Source organism: Lytechinus variegatus, chromosome 6 (genome assembly GCF_018143015.1).
Source record: "Lytechinus variegatus isolate NC3 chromosome 6, Lvar_3.0, whole genome shotgun sequence".
NCBI lineage: Eukaryota > Metazoa > Echinodermata > Echinoidea > Temnopleuroida > Toxopneustidae > Lytechinus > Lytechinus variegatus.
The window spans coordinates 18,344,532-18,360,253 of NC_054745.1; the positions used below are offsets into that span (position 1 = coordinate 18,344,532).

The window sequence follows — 15,722 nt, forward strand, 5'->3', positions numbered from 1 at the left end:
GTATTCATGGGGTCATATCTAATGCCCTCATGGACCAATTCTCACCAAATTTTGGAAGTGTGGGTTTTTCATTATGCTCTACCAGAATATGGTATCTAAAACGCTGGAATGCAAACCAAGTTTTTCGTGACGTCATCACTTTGGTACTCCACAATATACCACTTTGAATGTTAAGGATAGCTTAGAAGTACGACATTGAAGAGTCATATTTCTGGCTTGCACGTGTACAGTAAATTGGAAGCACCGAGATATTTGTATATTATCGTGACTGAGCCATGCATGGACCAGTGATGAAAGATTCAAATCCCGCTGGTGCCAAGATTTTTTCTGACTTAATTTTCAGATTGAGTTTACAATCTTCTGGGTGCTGGCCAGAATTTCTTTGAATCTTCAATATTATACCACTTGCTTTGTACACAATGACATCATGCATAAAGAAATGATATAACTCTTGCTTTAAATAAATTCAAATAGTTTATTATCAATTCAATGAATTTTCATTTTATTAAAACACACTGTCAGTGACATGACAGTGAACACTCATTCTAACATTTCGACAACCAGATGTCACTTGACCTATGGGCACGTATTCTGAAGTCAGGTTTAATTTAAACTCTGGTTTGAAGTTGTGGTTTAACTATGGATAGCCAATAGTCGCATAATAATCTGACAGTATAATTTCAATGTATCAGTTAATTTGACTCTCAGATCATTACTAACTGTCTAGGAAATATCAATTATAATCATTGTCTTCACCATTAAAGAAGTAGGGAAGATTAAGGTAAACATAAGAAACATACAATGTAAACCAATTTTTGACATTTTTGGCTTTCCATAATTTTAGCACAGAGTTAGACCAAGGTCTAAGTTAAACTCGACTTTAAAATACGGGCCATAGTGTACACCCCCTTTGTCCAATTTAGGTTGGATAATTCCTCGTATGGTCTAGCAGGGCTCAAAGAAGTAATTCATAGGGGCAAGGCCATTATTTGATTGGGAACTTATTAAAGGAGAGCGAAGTATGCAAAAGCATACACACGTGGTAATATATTATATGTCATAATAATATACATGCGATGTTTAGTTATACTTTACGTTAATGAAATAACCCCCCCCCCCCCCCCCCCCATTGAACACCCGAAACATGGGCCACTAATATGACAAAAATGATGTTAAAAGTTGTAATGATCAATTGCAGATTGACTCTTGAGTATCACTTAGGCAATAGGCATAGCTCCTATTTCCCTAAACAATAACACAAATCTATATAAATAGAAATGAATTTAACTTTTATTTTCAGATAAAAATCAATATATCTCACATTTCAATTCTACATAGTTGAAGAACAAAATTAATTTTTCATAGGGTAATTATTCTTTAACTCATTCGACTGTTTGTTCAATGGTACAAAGACAGCCTATAATCCGAGTAGAGACTGCAACTATTTTCTTTGTATTTAAGAGTCTGATACTGTTAAATGCGAAACGCATGAGATATGTCTGATATGATAAGGCTACAAACATTGGCTGCAGCCAGCATCTAAACAATCCTGTTTTCCTGTAGTTGTTGTTGTTTTCTTTTATTGAAAAATTTCTGGTATGAGTTTTTTGTATGAAAAACCCTCTACCAAATTGTATTTAATGAAGAGAAAAAGAAACTAGAGCAAGACGAGAGGGTACAGTCAGTGAATAGTCTGTAACTGTAGTATTGCTGCATCAGAGGGATTGCTTAAGTTTACCATAACAGCAAGCATAGCTGCAGCTTCTTCCTAGATTATGGGCAAGTACCAAGATTATGTTCACTGAGACTCTGCATAAATCATTCTTCTTCAAGCCAAATAATCATCTAACTCAACGCATCATTTCAGAGCAGAATATGCAAAACATATAATCTTCTAAGTCGATTTCCATTTAAGTTGAAGAGTTTTCTGTCGTCAAAAGAGATTCCAGTTTAAATCAGAGTCACCTTCAGAATGGCGTGAATGGCAAGATCATGACGTCTGACCAAAGTGAAGCTGCCTATTCACTTCCTGGGCTTCCTCATGCAGCGTCTTCGCCCTCTCCTTGAATTTAATCGCCAGTGCTTCATTCTTCGGGATGCCATCCCCCAGTTTATACATCCTGCTTGCATTCACGCAACCGTACATGTGTCCCAGTTCGCAACTCCGCGTCGAATACTCAATCGCTCTCTTCATATCCTTCTCCACTCCGCTCAACCCCTTGATGTAGACAGCGCTCAGGTTGAAACAGCTTGCCTGGTGATCCTTTTTACAGGCAGTCTCAAGCAGCTTGAGGCCTTTGTCCCTGTCTTGTTTTAAAGTGGAGTCTGGGGTACCATTCTTGGAAGACATAAGGACAGAGCCAGCCCCAAAGCAAGCATCTTGATTGCCTAGGTTACAGCCTTTGGTGAAGTAATGGAGTGCCTTCTCTTTGTCCTTCTCAAAACCTGCATTATTTGAAGATAATTAAAATGAAACTTAAATATCATACTTGAGCCTATTTGAACTATTCCAGTATATACATGTATAAACAGGAACATAAACAGGAATTACCGTACAATAAATTATCTTACATATTTCATCATCCTTAACTTATATACTAGGAGGAATCACCAATTTCATATCTCTATTTTCTATTCCTTTTCTATTTAAAACATTACACTTCTAGGTGCAATGTCCTATTTTTGGATACCTTAATAGTAATTTGACATCATTTGGATATAAATCACACATAGTCTAAGCAGGGTAGATCAAGATTTATGACTAGCACACATTACGGTCCTGAGGCATTTAAAAATGTTTGCTAGTCAAATTCTTGATGCCTAAATTAGGCTAACTTTTAAATTCACTTTCCCTGGCCTGACACTATTGCCCAAATAATAAGGCTTGGTCAAATATATCTCACTAGAATACTGAGGTTGCTTTCCCCAAAAGAACTAAGGAAGTCCCTGTTCGAGGCATTTCCAATGCTTTATTTCGAGTCAGCAAATAATAACATTCCCAAGAGAGCTAATGCCTCACTAACTTTAATAAAAACCAATGTACCTTTTCCATGAAGATAATAAGCTCCAGTTTTGCTGCACCCCCTCGGGTGGTTGAAGTCATCACAGCTCTTCTGATACGCGTTGGCTGCCTGGGAGAAATCCTTCTTTACAGCGGAAAAGAAATCCCCAAGTCTGTAACAACCTGCATTAAAGACAAGAAAAGGTGAAGGAGGCATAATGGTGATCATGATGATGACGACGATGACAACAGCAGCAACAACAATAATCATAATAATGATTATGATATTAAAAATAATGTGATTTTGATAGTGCTAAGCTTGATAAAAATAGAATATTTGAAGTGCCTGTATAGACCAGGCTACTGTAAATCTATTACACCTGACATGGAAGGAGAGTGGAAAATGTAGATAAGCACTTTGCAAAAGCCAAAGGACAAGAATACTGCAAAGGGATTTGAAGAAGTGAATATCTTATCATTAAAATACATTATCAGTAGGAGTGGGCTATAAATGGGTGATTTTTGGTTTTACTGTGGGAACAGTTTTTTTGTGTTCCTTTTACCTTATCTCAACATGAAATGACAATATTTTTTGTCTCGGGTCCGAGAAAAAAGTGTGCGGGCCAAAATCCAAAATGGCCGCCAAACCCCCCAAAATCAGTTATGGCCACAACTTCTTTATTTGGTGGTCTTTTTCTGTGGTGTTGGTGTCTATTCATATGTTTTAGGGGGCAGGCAATTTGTTTTTCCTATAATTAGCACTTTAAAACCATTATTTGTAGAGTTAAAAGGTAATTATACCTAAATTTTCCAATTTTTATAGCCTTTTTTCAGCCAAATGTAGGTTTTATCGTCCCGGAGTTCTTGGATATTAGATGGTACGAGGTCAACAATAGCAAGCAGCTTTATAGAGCTATATTGCTTTTATTCCTCTACTATGGGTTTTACGGATATTTGTGAAATATATCTTATTAAAAAAAATGTTAATTATACATTAAGGCAATACAGTATACAATGTACTGTTACTGTACACACTACACTGCATATTTCCATGCATTGACCACCATGACATATGACAAGGCCTGTATATAAACTATAGTGTCATAGAAATAAGCTCTTAAGGTTTAAAATTAGATTGTGAATTGTGAATTTGATTGCTTGTCAGCTGATGTACATGATGAAACCAACAACGTAAATTGCACATAAAATATCACATATCATATACGTACATCACATATCTACATGTAGCTATATCTTCTTCATTTGGAGGCTTTTTTTTACCTGGTTGTGTCTAACTGGCCTATGTTTATGGGGTCAGGCAACTATATAATCATGGTAACGTTGATCAACAGCCAATCAGAACCAAGGATTCCATGTAAGTTACCATTAAGTTAACATAATGGTAAATTTATGCAACGGGGCCCAGAATATCTACAGTTTAAATGCCATGATGTGGGGTTAATTAGCTTTCTCCGCCCCCTGAATTAGCATATTTGACAAAACATGTCCTCAGTTTCTGAGACAAAACATATCTTCAATTCCTGAGGCATCTAATTCTAAACCTAAGAGCTCATTTCTACATGTATAACACTATAGTTTATACATGCCTTGTCATGGTGGCCAATGCATGTATGCAGTGCAGTATGTACAGTACATTGTATACTGTATACTGTATAGCCTTAATGTATAATTAACATTTTTTTTTATAAGATATATTTCACAAATATCCGTAAAAACCCATAGTAGAGGAATAAAAGCGATATAGCTCTATGAAACTGCTTGCTATTGTTGACCTCGTACCATCTAATATCCAAGAACCCCAAGACGATAAAATCTACTTTTTGGCTGAAAAAAGGCTATAAAAATTGAAAAATTTAGGTATAATTACCTTTTAACTCTACAAATAATGGTTTAAAAGTACTAATTATAGGAAAAACAAATTGCCTGCCCCCAAATACATATGAATAGACACCAAAACCAAAGAAAAAGACCACCAAATAAAGAAGTTGTGGCCAAAACTGTGATTTTGGGTGGTTTTGGCGGCCATTTTGGATTTTGGCCCGGCACACTTTTTTCTCGGACCCAAGACAAAAAATATTGTCATTTCATGTTGAGATACATTACAAGGAATAAAAAAAAACTGTTCCCATATTGAAATTACAAAAAAAGTATTTTTGACCCATGTATAGCCCACTCCTATTATCAGGAATGATTTTAATATGGAACACACACTTAATTCATAAATGAAAAAAATTACTTTCACTGGCCAACAGGATAAACCCAAGAATAAAACAAGAGGAAAGTTATGAAAAATGACGAATATAGAGAGAGATGGGGAATGGTAATGTTAAAACTGGAAGATATGATTGACATGGAGATTCCATTCCAATAAGACAAAAACGTTGATTTTAAATACTTTCAATGTCTGGATCTGGATACATAGGATGGAGGGTCTTCCTGGGCATAAACGCATCGGGTGACTTGACCTGAATTTTGGCGGGACTGGCAGGTGCAATACACTGGGTGAACACCCTACTCATAGTGTGTATTGTTTTTTTTAACGTGTGCAGGTTGTGACTCTCCTATACACAGCACCAACATTTGCGTCCTTTCTGATGGCATAGTGTTTTCCATCTGCATTCACACCTGCACTGAATACAGCTGGTTGTGAGGCACGCTAACACACGCTAAAGCATCAGATGTTTTTTGTTAGACGCGTGTTGGCATAAGCGGGACTCGAACCCCTCACGTTGAGATCTACGATCTTATCCGAAAGTCAAAACGTGCGCTAATCTAACCGACTATTGCCGACTACATTATCTACATAAGCTGCCTCATGAAATGAATACATCTTAATTAATCATCATTCCACTTGTTCACTGCTACCACCCTGCCTGTGGGGAATCTACAGGTAGGACTATGGTATGCCAATGTTGTACAGAGCACACACTTCAAAAAAATCATTAAAATATCACTTTTGTGACCAAAATTACTAATTTCCATAAAGTTGCAATTTAATTTTTCATTAGTAACTTGGGAATAATTTTTGTATTCACCAGCACGCTCAAAAACTTGAATTTTGGGCATATTTTTTGTACGCCCTCTATTGGTGGAAAGAAATATGGCAAGAAAATTTTCATTTTTTGATCTCTATTTTTAATTAAGAAAAAAATGATTTAAAGTATCAAATTTAAATAAGAGCCACGTTGTATGAATAATAGGTGTAATTGAAACTGTCGGTGTAAAAACATCAAGCATTTGCCCCAAACAAAAAGAGAAAATTAGCCAAACATTGCCACCCTTATTTTGCCACACATGGAGATATAACTGAGAACAAGGTTATATCATAACCTTGTTCATTGAATGAGTGGGAACAAGGTTATATCATAACCTTGTTCTTGAATGAGTGCATCATTCTTCACAAAGAAAGTCACACTCACACACGTATTCAAATGAAAAATGGGATCTAATTGAAACCTAAATTGCAGACAATGAAGCAGTTGCACTGCAGCTAACGTTACATTGAAGCTGATTGATGTAGCAGAGCAGAGCGCATGCATCAAAAGCTGCTTCGGGCAGCGGTACGTAAAGACACCGAAAGAGTGGCCAGATCTTGCGGCCTCTTTGATAACCGGCGTCTCGCTAAGCAGCCCGTGATGACGGGACCAAACAAATTTCTTACCATCGGGCGTTTTTTCCTTATAGCACTGAAAGCTATATTCTGTTCCAACATTCTTGATGTAATCTTTGACTTCATCCTCATTTTTAAAGTCCACGGCAAACATCTTTACTAATTCCTTTGGTGGAGAAAATCCGGGAGAAAACAAAATTTCGTCTGCTTCGACTTGATGAGGATTCCATAATCCAAAAAAATTACGCAATTGGAATTGCGCCATCTGCGGTACGGTAGTTCGCTGCACATTATTCTTTCATAATTTTCTCAACTTAATTCCTCCCCCTTCTCCTTCCTATATTTTTCTCCTGTGTTTTTTTTCCTTCTCCTCATCCTTCTTCTACCTCTTCTCCTCTTCTTTTCCTTTCTCCCTTTCCTGCCATCTTCCTGTTTAGCTCATGAAGCAGTGTCCTCTCCTAAACAAACGTCTTCATCCCGATTCTCCTTCTCTCATCTCGAGTCCATCATGCAATCGCTCTATTGCCCCCCCCCCCCGTCTCACTCCCAGGGCCCTCTCACGTACCTTTTTAGTGTTTCTTTATCAATTTCTTCATTTTCCCCCTCTCTAAACCAATATCAGTCAGGCTCTCCATTCATTCTCCCCCAATTTCCAAAGTTGATCTACCTTACCCCCCACAAAATATATAATTGTTGTCAAACTTAAGGATGACTTAACCATTCCAAGGCTCTTGCATGCCGGGTGGAAAGCATTCATTGAATAAATTGGGAGACTGTTTTTTTTTTTTTTTTTTAGATAATGTAAGGTTGCCATCATTGACATTATTTCTGAATACAGCTTTTCCTGAGCTGCCTTCAGATATTAAAGTTTTGAGATACAAGGATTTAAAGGGGAAGTTCTCCCTGATGATATGTTTGTTTTAACAAAAGCGGAAAAATATGAGAAAGATATTGGTAAAAGCTTGATGAAATAATGTAAAAGAAATGTTGTAATGTTAGTTGATTTTGTGATGTCTCAAATGATCAGCTCCTACATGCATGTGTTGTATAATTATGATATGATTTTTTTAATGCAGTTTTATAACCAAAAAGTTGAAAGCAATTTAGTATGTGTAGTGGATATATCACCAGAAACATTATTTCTATTCTTAATTCTCTTTCATTTCCATTAAAACAGGAATTCATGGGATTTGTATTACATGATACAAGGAAGAAGCTGTTTGTATATATATATATATAAACCCCTCAATAAAAGTTTGGAAATCTGAGTTTGGCCATTAATTTCTCCCAATAATTTTACACAATGCCAGATAATTAATTCTCTTTAAAATGATACCATGATCATGCCATCATGAAAAAAGCAGGATTCGAAAGTGTTGGATGAGGTCTGAATTGAAAAGCTGCAAAACGAGCACAAATAGTCATGAAGGGTCAATGTAGAACATGATTCTTTTGTCTGTGGCAATACAGATGAAAATCCATTCAAATCAAGCCCCTGCTTCATTTTTGATGTTTTGTTGTGGTTTTTGTGGTGGACATAACAACGTTTTACTTTGAGTCGTGGTTTTCAATACCCATGCTTCTTTGTTTGTTATGTGTTTGCTTGTGCAGAGGTGTGTTTGATTCCATGTTAATGTTTATGTTAAGGTGTATCCAAACAAAAGAAACCGCTGAGAAACTCATCACCACGGAAAAAATGAACAGTGACTTTCAATATCGTGTCATTTTGCAGCTTTTGAATATTGACCTTGCCCCACTTTTCAAGGCACTGCATCTCCATGTGAACGATAATCATATCATGTAGGGTATCATTTTAAGGAGAATTAATGATCTGTTCATTAGTATATATCGCACATTAATATTCACTTAAACCGAGGAGGGATAATCGATCAAAGTCAGATTTCCAAACTTTTTTTTAGTTTATATATATACAAATTACAGACTTTAAAAATTCATAATTCTCTCATAAATTTTCACAAGATCTTCCAATCAACAAAATTTTCTTTATTTCTGCTTTTATAACGCATGCGACCAGTGGCGGATCCAAGGGGCCGGGGGCACATCCAGCCTGTGCCCCCCTTTGATAGGCATAATCAAAATTTGCAATGTAAATATGCCATTTTTTTTTGGCTTGTCAAATTTTTGTTGGACGAAATGACTTTAAATTTTGGGTGAAAACTTTTTTTTTTTTTTTTGGGGGGGGCTTGTCAAATTTTCCTTGAGAAAATGTGCCCCCCCTTTTGGAAAATCCTGGATCCGCTCCTGCATGCGACTTATCATTATGGACATCCCTTTAATAGCCCAGAGAGACGGTATCCTCAGCAAACTCTTCAAGGCTAAACAATCATTCTAAATCATTTCATCCAATCAGTCTTACAAATATAGAACACATACACAATAAATGTAGAGTCATTTACTTTATTTACAAAACATTACTATTCATGTATATATACTATCAAGACACCATAGAGCAATAAGGATATTCCACATTACAATAACGTAATCATACGAATGGTATAATACATGATACAATCACACAAGAATCATTTCATTGTCCAAAAGCTATAAAATGTACAACACTGAAAAATTCCTTTATAAGGAATAAAAAGAAGTTTTTATGATTTCGTTTTTACTACATGATTGACATAGATTATTGGAGTTGGATCATTACTTATGTTACCAAATGTAATAGACTATACGGGCTTGTCTACAGGCCTTTAAGGATTCTAAATACACGTGCTTGATATCAACTATTGTAATGGTTCCTACACACGCATCAGTCCTAGTCTACTGTGCAGACCCTTCACTCGAGTTAAGGGTCTGAATGTGCAGCCTATAATGCCTTGTGTACTGAAGGCCCCCTCTTGCTCAATTGAAACAGTAAGTTTTACATGTGCTAGTCTTTGCATGGAGACACACTTGTTGATCAAAGTTTCAATCAGGGTCTGTGCCTGTAGACTACATCAGTCCTGTGCTTTGCCCTAAAAACCCCAAGCAACCTAGACTTACTGAAATAAAGAAAATATTTTCAAAAAATATATAAAAATTAACTTAGGGACATTTTCTCATATAATCAATAAAAATTCACAGTATGTCGACACACCTTTGGCACAAAATCCAATAAATAACAAAAATGTTATCTTCTTGAACCATCATTGAAAAATAAGATTTTACATCTTGTCAAAGCATAAGAACAATATCTATATTTGTTGATATTACATTTCATCTATTAGCAAAATACCACCATACAGAGAAATACAGGGAAACCAATTATTTTTAACATACTTTATGGACTACAATTAAATTATCCAAATTCGATGCAAATAAAATCTATTCCCAATGAATATAAATGGAATTTAATTACTTTTGGTCACAAACAATTGCATAACGGAAGGAAATTCAGCCCATAAGGAAATGGTTTACGAAGACCTGTACCACTAAAGCTCTCTGATCCTTATCTCTTGAAAATGCATATCATTCATCATGGCTTTCAATTGGAATGTACAACCAATAATAATTTACACCATCTTATATTCTACAATCTTTTGCATTCTTCCAGAAAATATATCAAGTTTATTACAGTGGAAAACCCACAACTATAAGCACTCTCTATAATACATAGACATGAAAATGTGAATGAATTAAAAAAAAAATTCTTAGTAAGGTAAATTACTGTACCTGAGTTGAATTTACAATAAATTTTTATCACAATCTTGTGGTCAAGGTTACTAAGTCAACCATTTCAAGACAGTTCAGCATATGTTTTAGTACACCACACAGAATCCATTTTAAGACACTTAAGCAGTTTTTTTTCCTATCTTCAATACTAGCACTCATGATAAAAAGGGGAAATATATGCCAAAAAATTGAAATCAATTCCATTGCAATATACTGAATAAAAGCCACTCGACCAATCAAAGCAAGAATTATTACACATTCTAAATTGGCAACTCAATGCAAACAACAAATCACTATTTATAAGTGCAAATTGGCAATATTTTGTTCAATATTTCTTTTTTCAAGTATTGAATGAAATTAAAGAAGTATTAGTGACTGTTGCCGATTTGAAGGGCAAAAGAAGCTTAATTTTCACTTTGTCAGTTATAACATAATTTGAATGAAACTTTATAACATCACCCAGAAGCTCAAATAGTGTAAGAATTTTTCCTTATCTTAACCTTATCACAATCAACTTTAACTTCACTGTCAAAATTTACAGGAACATGTAATATCAACCAATAAAAAATAATAAAAACAAAGTAAATAGAATACCAATCAACATATATATACATGTAGATCAAACATTTACTAAACAAAAATAAAATATATATTTCAAAGTGTTCTAAAATAGACGGAAAGCAGACCATTATTATGTTTACGAATTCCTTTTTTAAATTTTGGCAGACAGACTGGAAAATGTAAAAAAAAAAAATTAGAATACATTTCTAATGCTTTCATAAATATTTTGACATGTGATAAAAAGTTAAAAAAATATTTCAGTTGCTAAGTTAAACCATGAAAAAGACTACACATATTTGCTACCAAAATTAATTGAATGAAAATAATAAATTTTTAACCCAAATTCTTCAGAAACGACATACACATATTATCACTAATGAAAAAGATAGGTAGAGATATACAGAGATCCAGACAGTAAGAGAGGTCAGACAGAATGAGGGAGAGAGAGAGAGAAGGGGGGAGAGGGGGTCACTAACAAAGGAAATGTACAATCTGGTTAATTTACAAGACTAGCTCTTGTAACATACTGAAAGTTCAAATTGCAGTAGTTTGAGCAATGAAATTTCAAACACATGATTATGAATTTTCTTTAGCGTCCTGTTTATAAAACTGACTACTGAACATGAAAAAATATCCAATCTTTTTCAAAAATATTTACAAATCAAATATATTAATCTCTGATTACAAATAATTGGAATGTTATTCACGACACGTAACAAATTACAACACTTAACATCAACCAATATCACATCAATGTACAGGCTTCTAGGTACATTCCATCCCTTGTATGGTGTGTTTTGTACTGCTCAAAAGGAACACCCAAAACTCAAGGTTTTATCAGCAATGTTCATGAAGAGGAATGAATATATATATATATTATACAATAATCAAACTAAATGAAGAATAGTCAAAGAATGCTCAATTATTTCACTTTTACTAGTTTCGTCTTCAATTCTTCAGAAAGTGAAATATTGATTAACAACAAATTCATACAAAAATTGCGCTCTAGCGCCATATATCAAGCATGTATACGCTGATGAGATGCGTTGTGTAGCAAAGGAATCATTATGTTATCATCATTACGTAATTTACGTCATAATCTAAAACGCTATGATCAATATATATATATATATCTATATATATATATTCTACAGATAACAAGATATGCTAGCTTAGTTATCCCTACAGGCAGAAATATCTTTTTAATAATTATTAAATTCATATAGCACTAATACTACAATTCTAGCATTTTCAACATGTAATTATCCATATCTACCGTAAGTCATCGGCTAAGTCTTGACAGACCATTTACATGACATAAAATCTACTTCCTTACAATGTCAAATATATTTAAGTAACAAGTATGTTGACTATATACACTAGCATTACTGGGAATATATATATGAAACAAATACAGTACTAATTTACAATAAAATAGATTTTAGGTTTTGATAAAGTGTCATATACAAATAAAATGTAATAATATTGATCCTGAGTAAATGTCAGCTATTATTTGGTGAAAAAGTAAACTCCAAAATGGAATATAATGAACAGGAATTTGATGGAGAATAGGACAATAAATAAGAAAATGTCATACAAAACAAAATAAAACCTAAACGAATACATACATGCAGAATCTTTAATGCAAATCTGGAGGGGCAGTTCTTCATTAATAACCATAAATGTTAACATACTAAAATAGGAATATCTATAAATATTCATAGATATCAATATTCATGAATATTCATTAGTCAACATATTCATAATGTAGTTTTGATTGAATGAAAGAAGGAAATACACAATTTGAAAGATGAAATAATTCGATGAAGATTTTGATGTACGTTTATAGGTTTTGACTGTAATAGATGTTTTCATTGCAAGATAAGAGGTTTTCATTGAAATTTAGAAATTCATGTTAACTTCAAAATTCGTGAAAATGGAGTGGAATATGATGGAAATGATGAAGAACATGCTGAAAATACAAAACTATCCAAAATAACTCGATGTCCAAATATTGGTTAAACCTATAAAAAGCGTTTACAACTCTAAACTGACAAAAATATATATCTTAAGCCCGTATCAGTATTCATTCAGCCACTACTGACTAGAAAATCAAATTAAAAAAAAAAATGCAGCAATTCAGCAAATAATTATTTGTGCATCACAACATAATGCATAAGAATACAACATCACATTTTGAATACCGGTTTTATGAAGAATCTTTTGGCATAAAAAGTATTGAAAGTAAATTAGGGAAATGTCTTCATTTTCATGATATGTAATATTAAAAATAAGGCAGAAATAATTTAGAAAAAAAGCACTTCTCATATGATTTGAAAATCATTCATTTAAGGTATCCAAAATATAGAAAAGACAACACAAGTACCAATAATTACTAATTCCAAAGGATTGTACTTCTCCAGATATTATTTATTGTGTATAGTACTACACAGAATAATACCTCAAAATTTATTTGTACTTGTTGGCATTAGAAAATGGGAAATCTTACATTCCCACATGTGGATATATAAATTGTGTAAGATTAGTACAAACACTTCCATGGAAAACTTATTGGTCTATTCACACTCTTCACATAAACTGCCATCGTCTACTTTTTATCTGTATGTGAATATACAGATAAAATAACATTGCACTAGAACGTTGTTCTTTGAAATATTGATCCACCGTTGTCAGGCCGAGGTAAGACATTTTGAATAATAATAATAATAATAATAATGAGAGAACTCTCATTCAAGTCATTTGGGTACTTTCACACTATAAATTCATGTCATTCTTTGGCAATTTTTTTTTTAATCCCCAACTATTTTTCTGATCCTGGGCATCTTAAAAAGTACACCATCAAACTGTAAGACAATGAACAAATTGGCAAATTGTTGCTCTTTTCTCGTATTGTTTTAAAGCCGTTTTTTTTATAGGGTAACAGTTAAAGAAAAGGGGTGAATTTTGTCCAAATTTGCACAGCTCAGTTCACTAGTACACACTTGGTGGTAACAACATCCCTCTTACTCTCTGTCTTCATGAATATATGTATCTCCCTTCAAAATAGGGGACCTCTATACTTTAATAAGGACCAAAATGACTAAGCAAAGACAGTGTGAACACTACCACTGGATAAGAATGTCTGCGTTCACGCTCACATTTTAATCCTATTCTTTTGCAGGGAATAACTCTTTGAAGAGCTCTCCGTCTCCCTTCTTCTTGTCCAGCCACTTGTGACATGGGAACATGGTCCTCAAGCCCGATGCCAAGTTGATGATCTCAACGTGATCGCAGAGCCAGCCGGCATTGAAGCCCGCGTTGTCGTGCTCGATCCGAATCTTCTCTAGTTCCCCAAGATCAAGGACTTCTAGTTTGAATTTGTCTGTTTGACCTATGAAAAGAAGGATGCAGAATTGATGGTTTACTTCAGTTTATATGAGCTGAAATTGCAAGAGTTCCTATACTTTCGTACAAACAAAGCACAGAAAAAGCTGACAATATGCTGAAAATAAAAGCACAAGAAAGCTGAAATCAACAAAAATGCTGAAATTTCACACCCCATACCACAAAGAAATTACATCACCAAGAATATGATCTTCAACAGCATTGAAGGAAACTAAAATACAAAGAGAAAATATATCTTATCAGAAAGAATAAAATGAGAGAAGCAATCAAAAACTTGTTTTATCAAAATCGGTTATAGAATAAGTGAGTTATGGAAGTTTGAAAACTCTTGTTGTACTTTCTATGGGGAACCTCAAATTGGCAAACATGCTTCAAAATGGCTGATTTTGTGGACAACTCTCCATTTGGTTTGTACACAAATTTTTAGATTTTCCTGATTATCTTTCAAATTGCATCTTGCCTCCTTTTGAGCACAATGTATGTCATGGGAAAATATAATTCACACCACATATGTCAAGGTCAGGACATAATGTGAACTACGTAAAATAAAGGGGAAAATCTGTGTACAAAACAAATGGAGAGTTGTCCACAAAATCAACAATTCTGAAGCACGTTTGCCAATTAGAGGATGCCCATAGAAAGTACAACAAGATTTTTTAAACATCCATAACTTGCTTATTTCATTACCGATTTTGATGAAACTTGTTTTCAATTGTTCCTCTCATTTTACTCTTTCCAATAAGATCACTTCTTTTCTTGGGTCTTGGTTTCCTGGAACAACAACGAAACTGGCAACAACAGCAACATTACCAGGGATTTTCATTGTCAACCATACCTTTCTCAAAGAGATCTCTGAATCGTTGTTTGAGTGGTTGTTTTCCGGAGTCGCCATTCTTGCCATATATGGTGAGAGTGACGTTAGCGTCCGTCCCAGCCCCCTTCTCGTCTGACGTAACAACGATCACTTCGTATTGCACCGGCGCAAGATCTGAGTTGAATAATAATGATGGAAAGGTTATAATAATATTAATATAGGTATATTTACCCAGGGAAGCCACTTCAGTTTCGAACACTGTTCTCCCAGTGGGCCCTGCTAATATTATTACCCCGGCTTCAGCTGGGCTGCCTAGGCGCTCAAAGCATTCAAGGAATTTCTTCCTACCGGGTACCCATTCACCTCACCTGAGTCAAGTGGAGCGCAGTGTGGATAAATTTCTTGCTGAAGGAAATTGGTTATCAAATATCATTGGTTTCATTATCATCAAATAATCATATTTCATAATGATGGATAAAATCATTATTATTCATAACTAAATCATTATTATTAATAATAACAATAATAGGCATTTGTATAGCACCATCTAAAAACAATATCTATTCCGAGGCGCATTGTTGTTATCATTATTACCTCGACTTTAGCTCAAGCTGCCTTCCACAATCGTGCAT

The 15,722-nt window shown here is 34.5% G+C and overlaps 2 protein-coding genes across 3 annotated transcripts in view; both read right to left on the bottom strand.

The window, feature by feature from the left end:
- Window positions 1-455: 455 nt before the first annotated feature.
- On the bottom strand, window positions 456-6,881 carry LOC121417128 (cytochrome c oxidase assembly factor 7-like). Its single transcript, XM_041610709.1, has 3 exons — window positions 6,684-6,881; window positions 3,044-3,184; window positions 456-2,445 (listed from the first exon to the last, which is right to left on the bottom strand). The coding sequence occupies exons 1-3, from the start codon at window positions 6,784-6,786 to the stop codon at window positions 1,991-1,993; spliced, it is 699 nt and encodes a 232-aa protein (XP_041466643.1). The 5' UTR covers window positions 6,787-6,881; the 3' UTR covers window positions 456-1,990.
- A 6,081-nt stretch (window positions 6,882-12,962) lies between these two features.
- Window positions 12,963-15,722, bottom strand: part of LOC121417129 (lipoxygenase homology domain-containing protein 1-like) — a 95,020-nt gene continuing 92,260 nt past the window's right edge. For both annotated transcript variants that reach the window (XM_041610712.1, XM_041610710.1), the window contains 2 exons: window positions 15,112-15,264; window positions 12,963-14,262 (listed from right to left, as the gene is read on the bottom strand). In XM_041610712.1, the coding sequence (XP_041466646.1) occupies window positions 14,039-14,262; window positions 15,112-15,264 (377 nt within the window). In that variant the 3' untranslated portion in view covers window positions 12,963-14,038. The remainder of the gene's footprint in view (window positions 14,263-15,111; window positions 15,265-15,722) is intronic.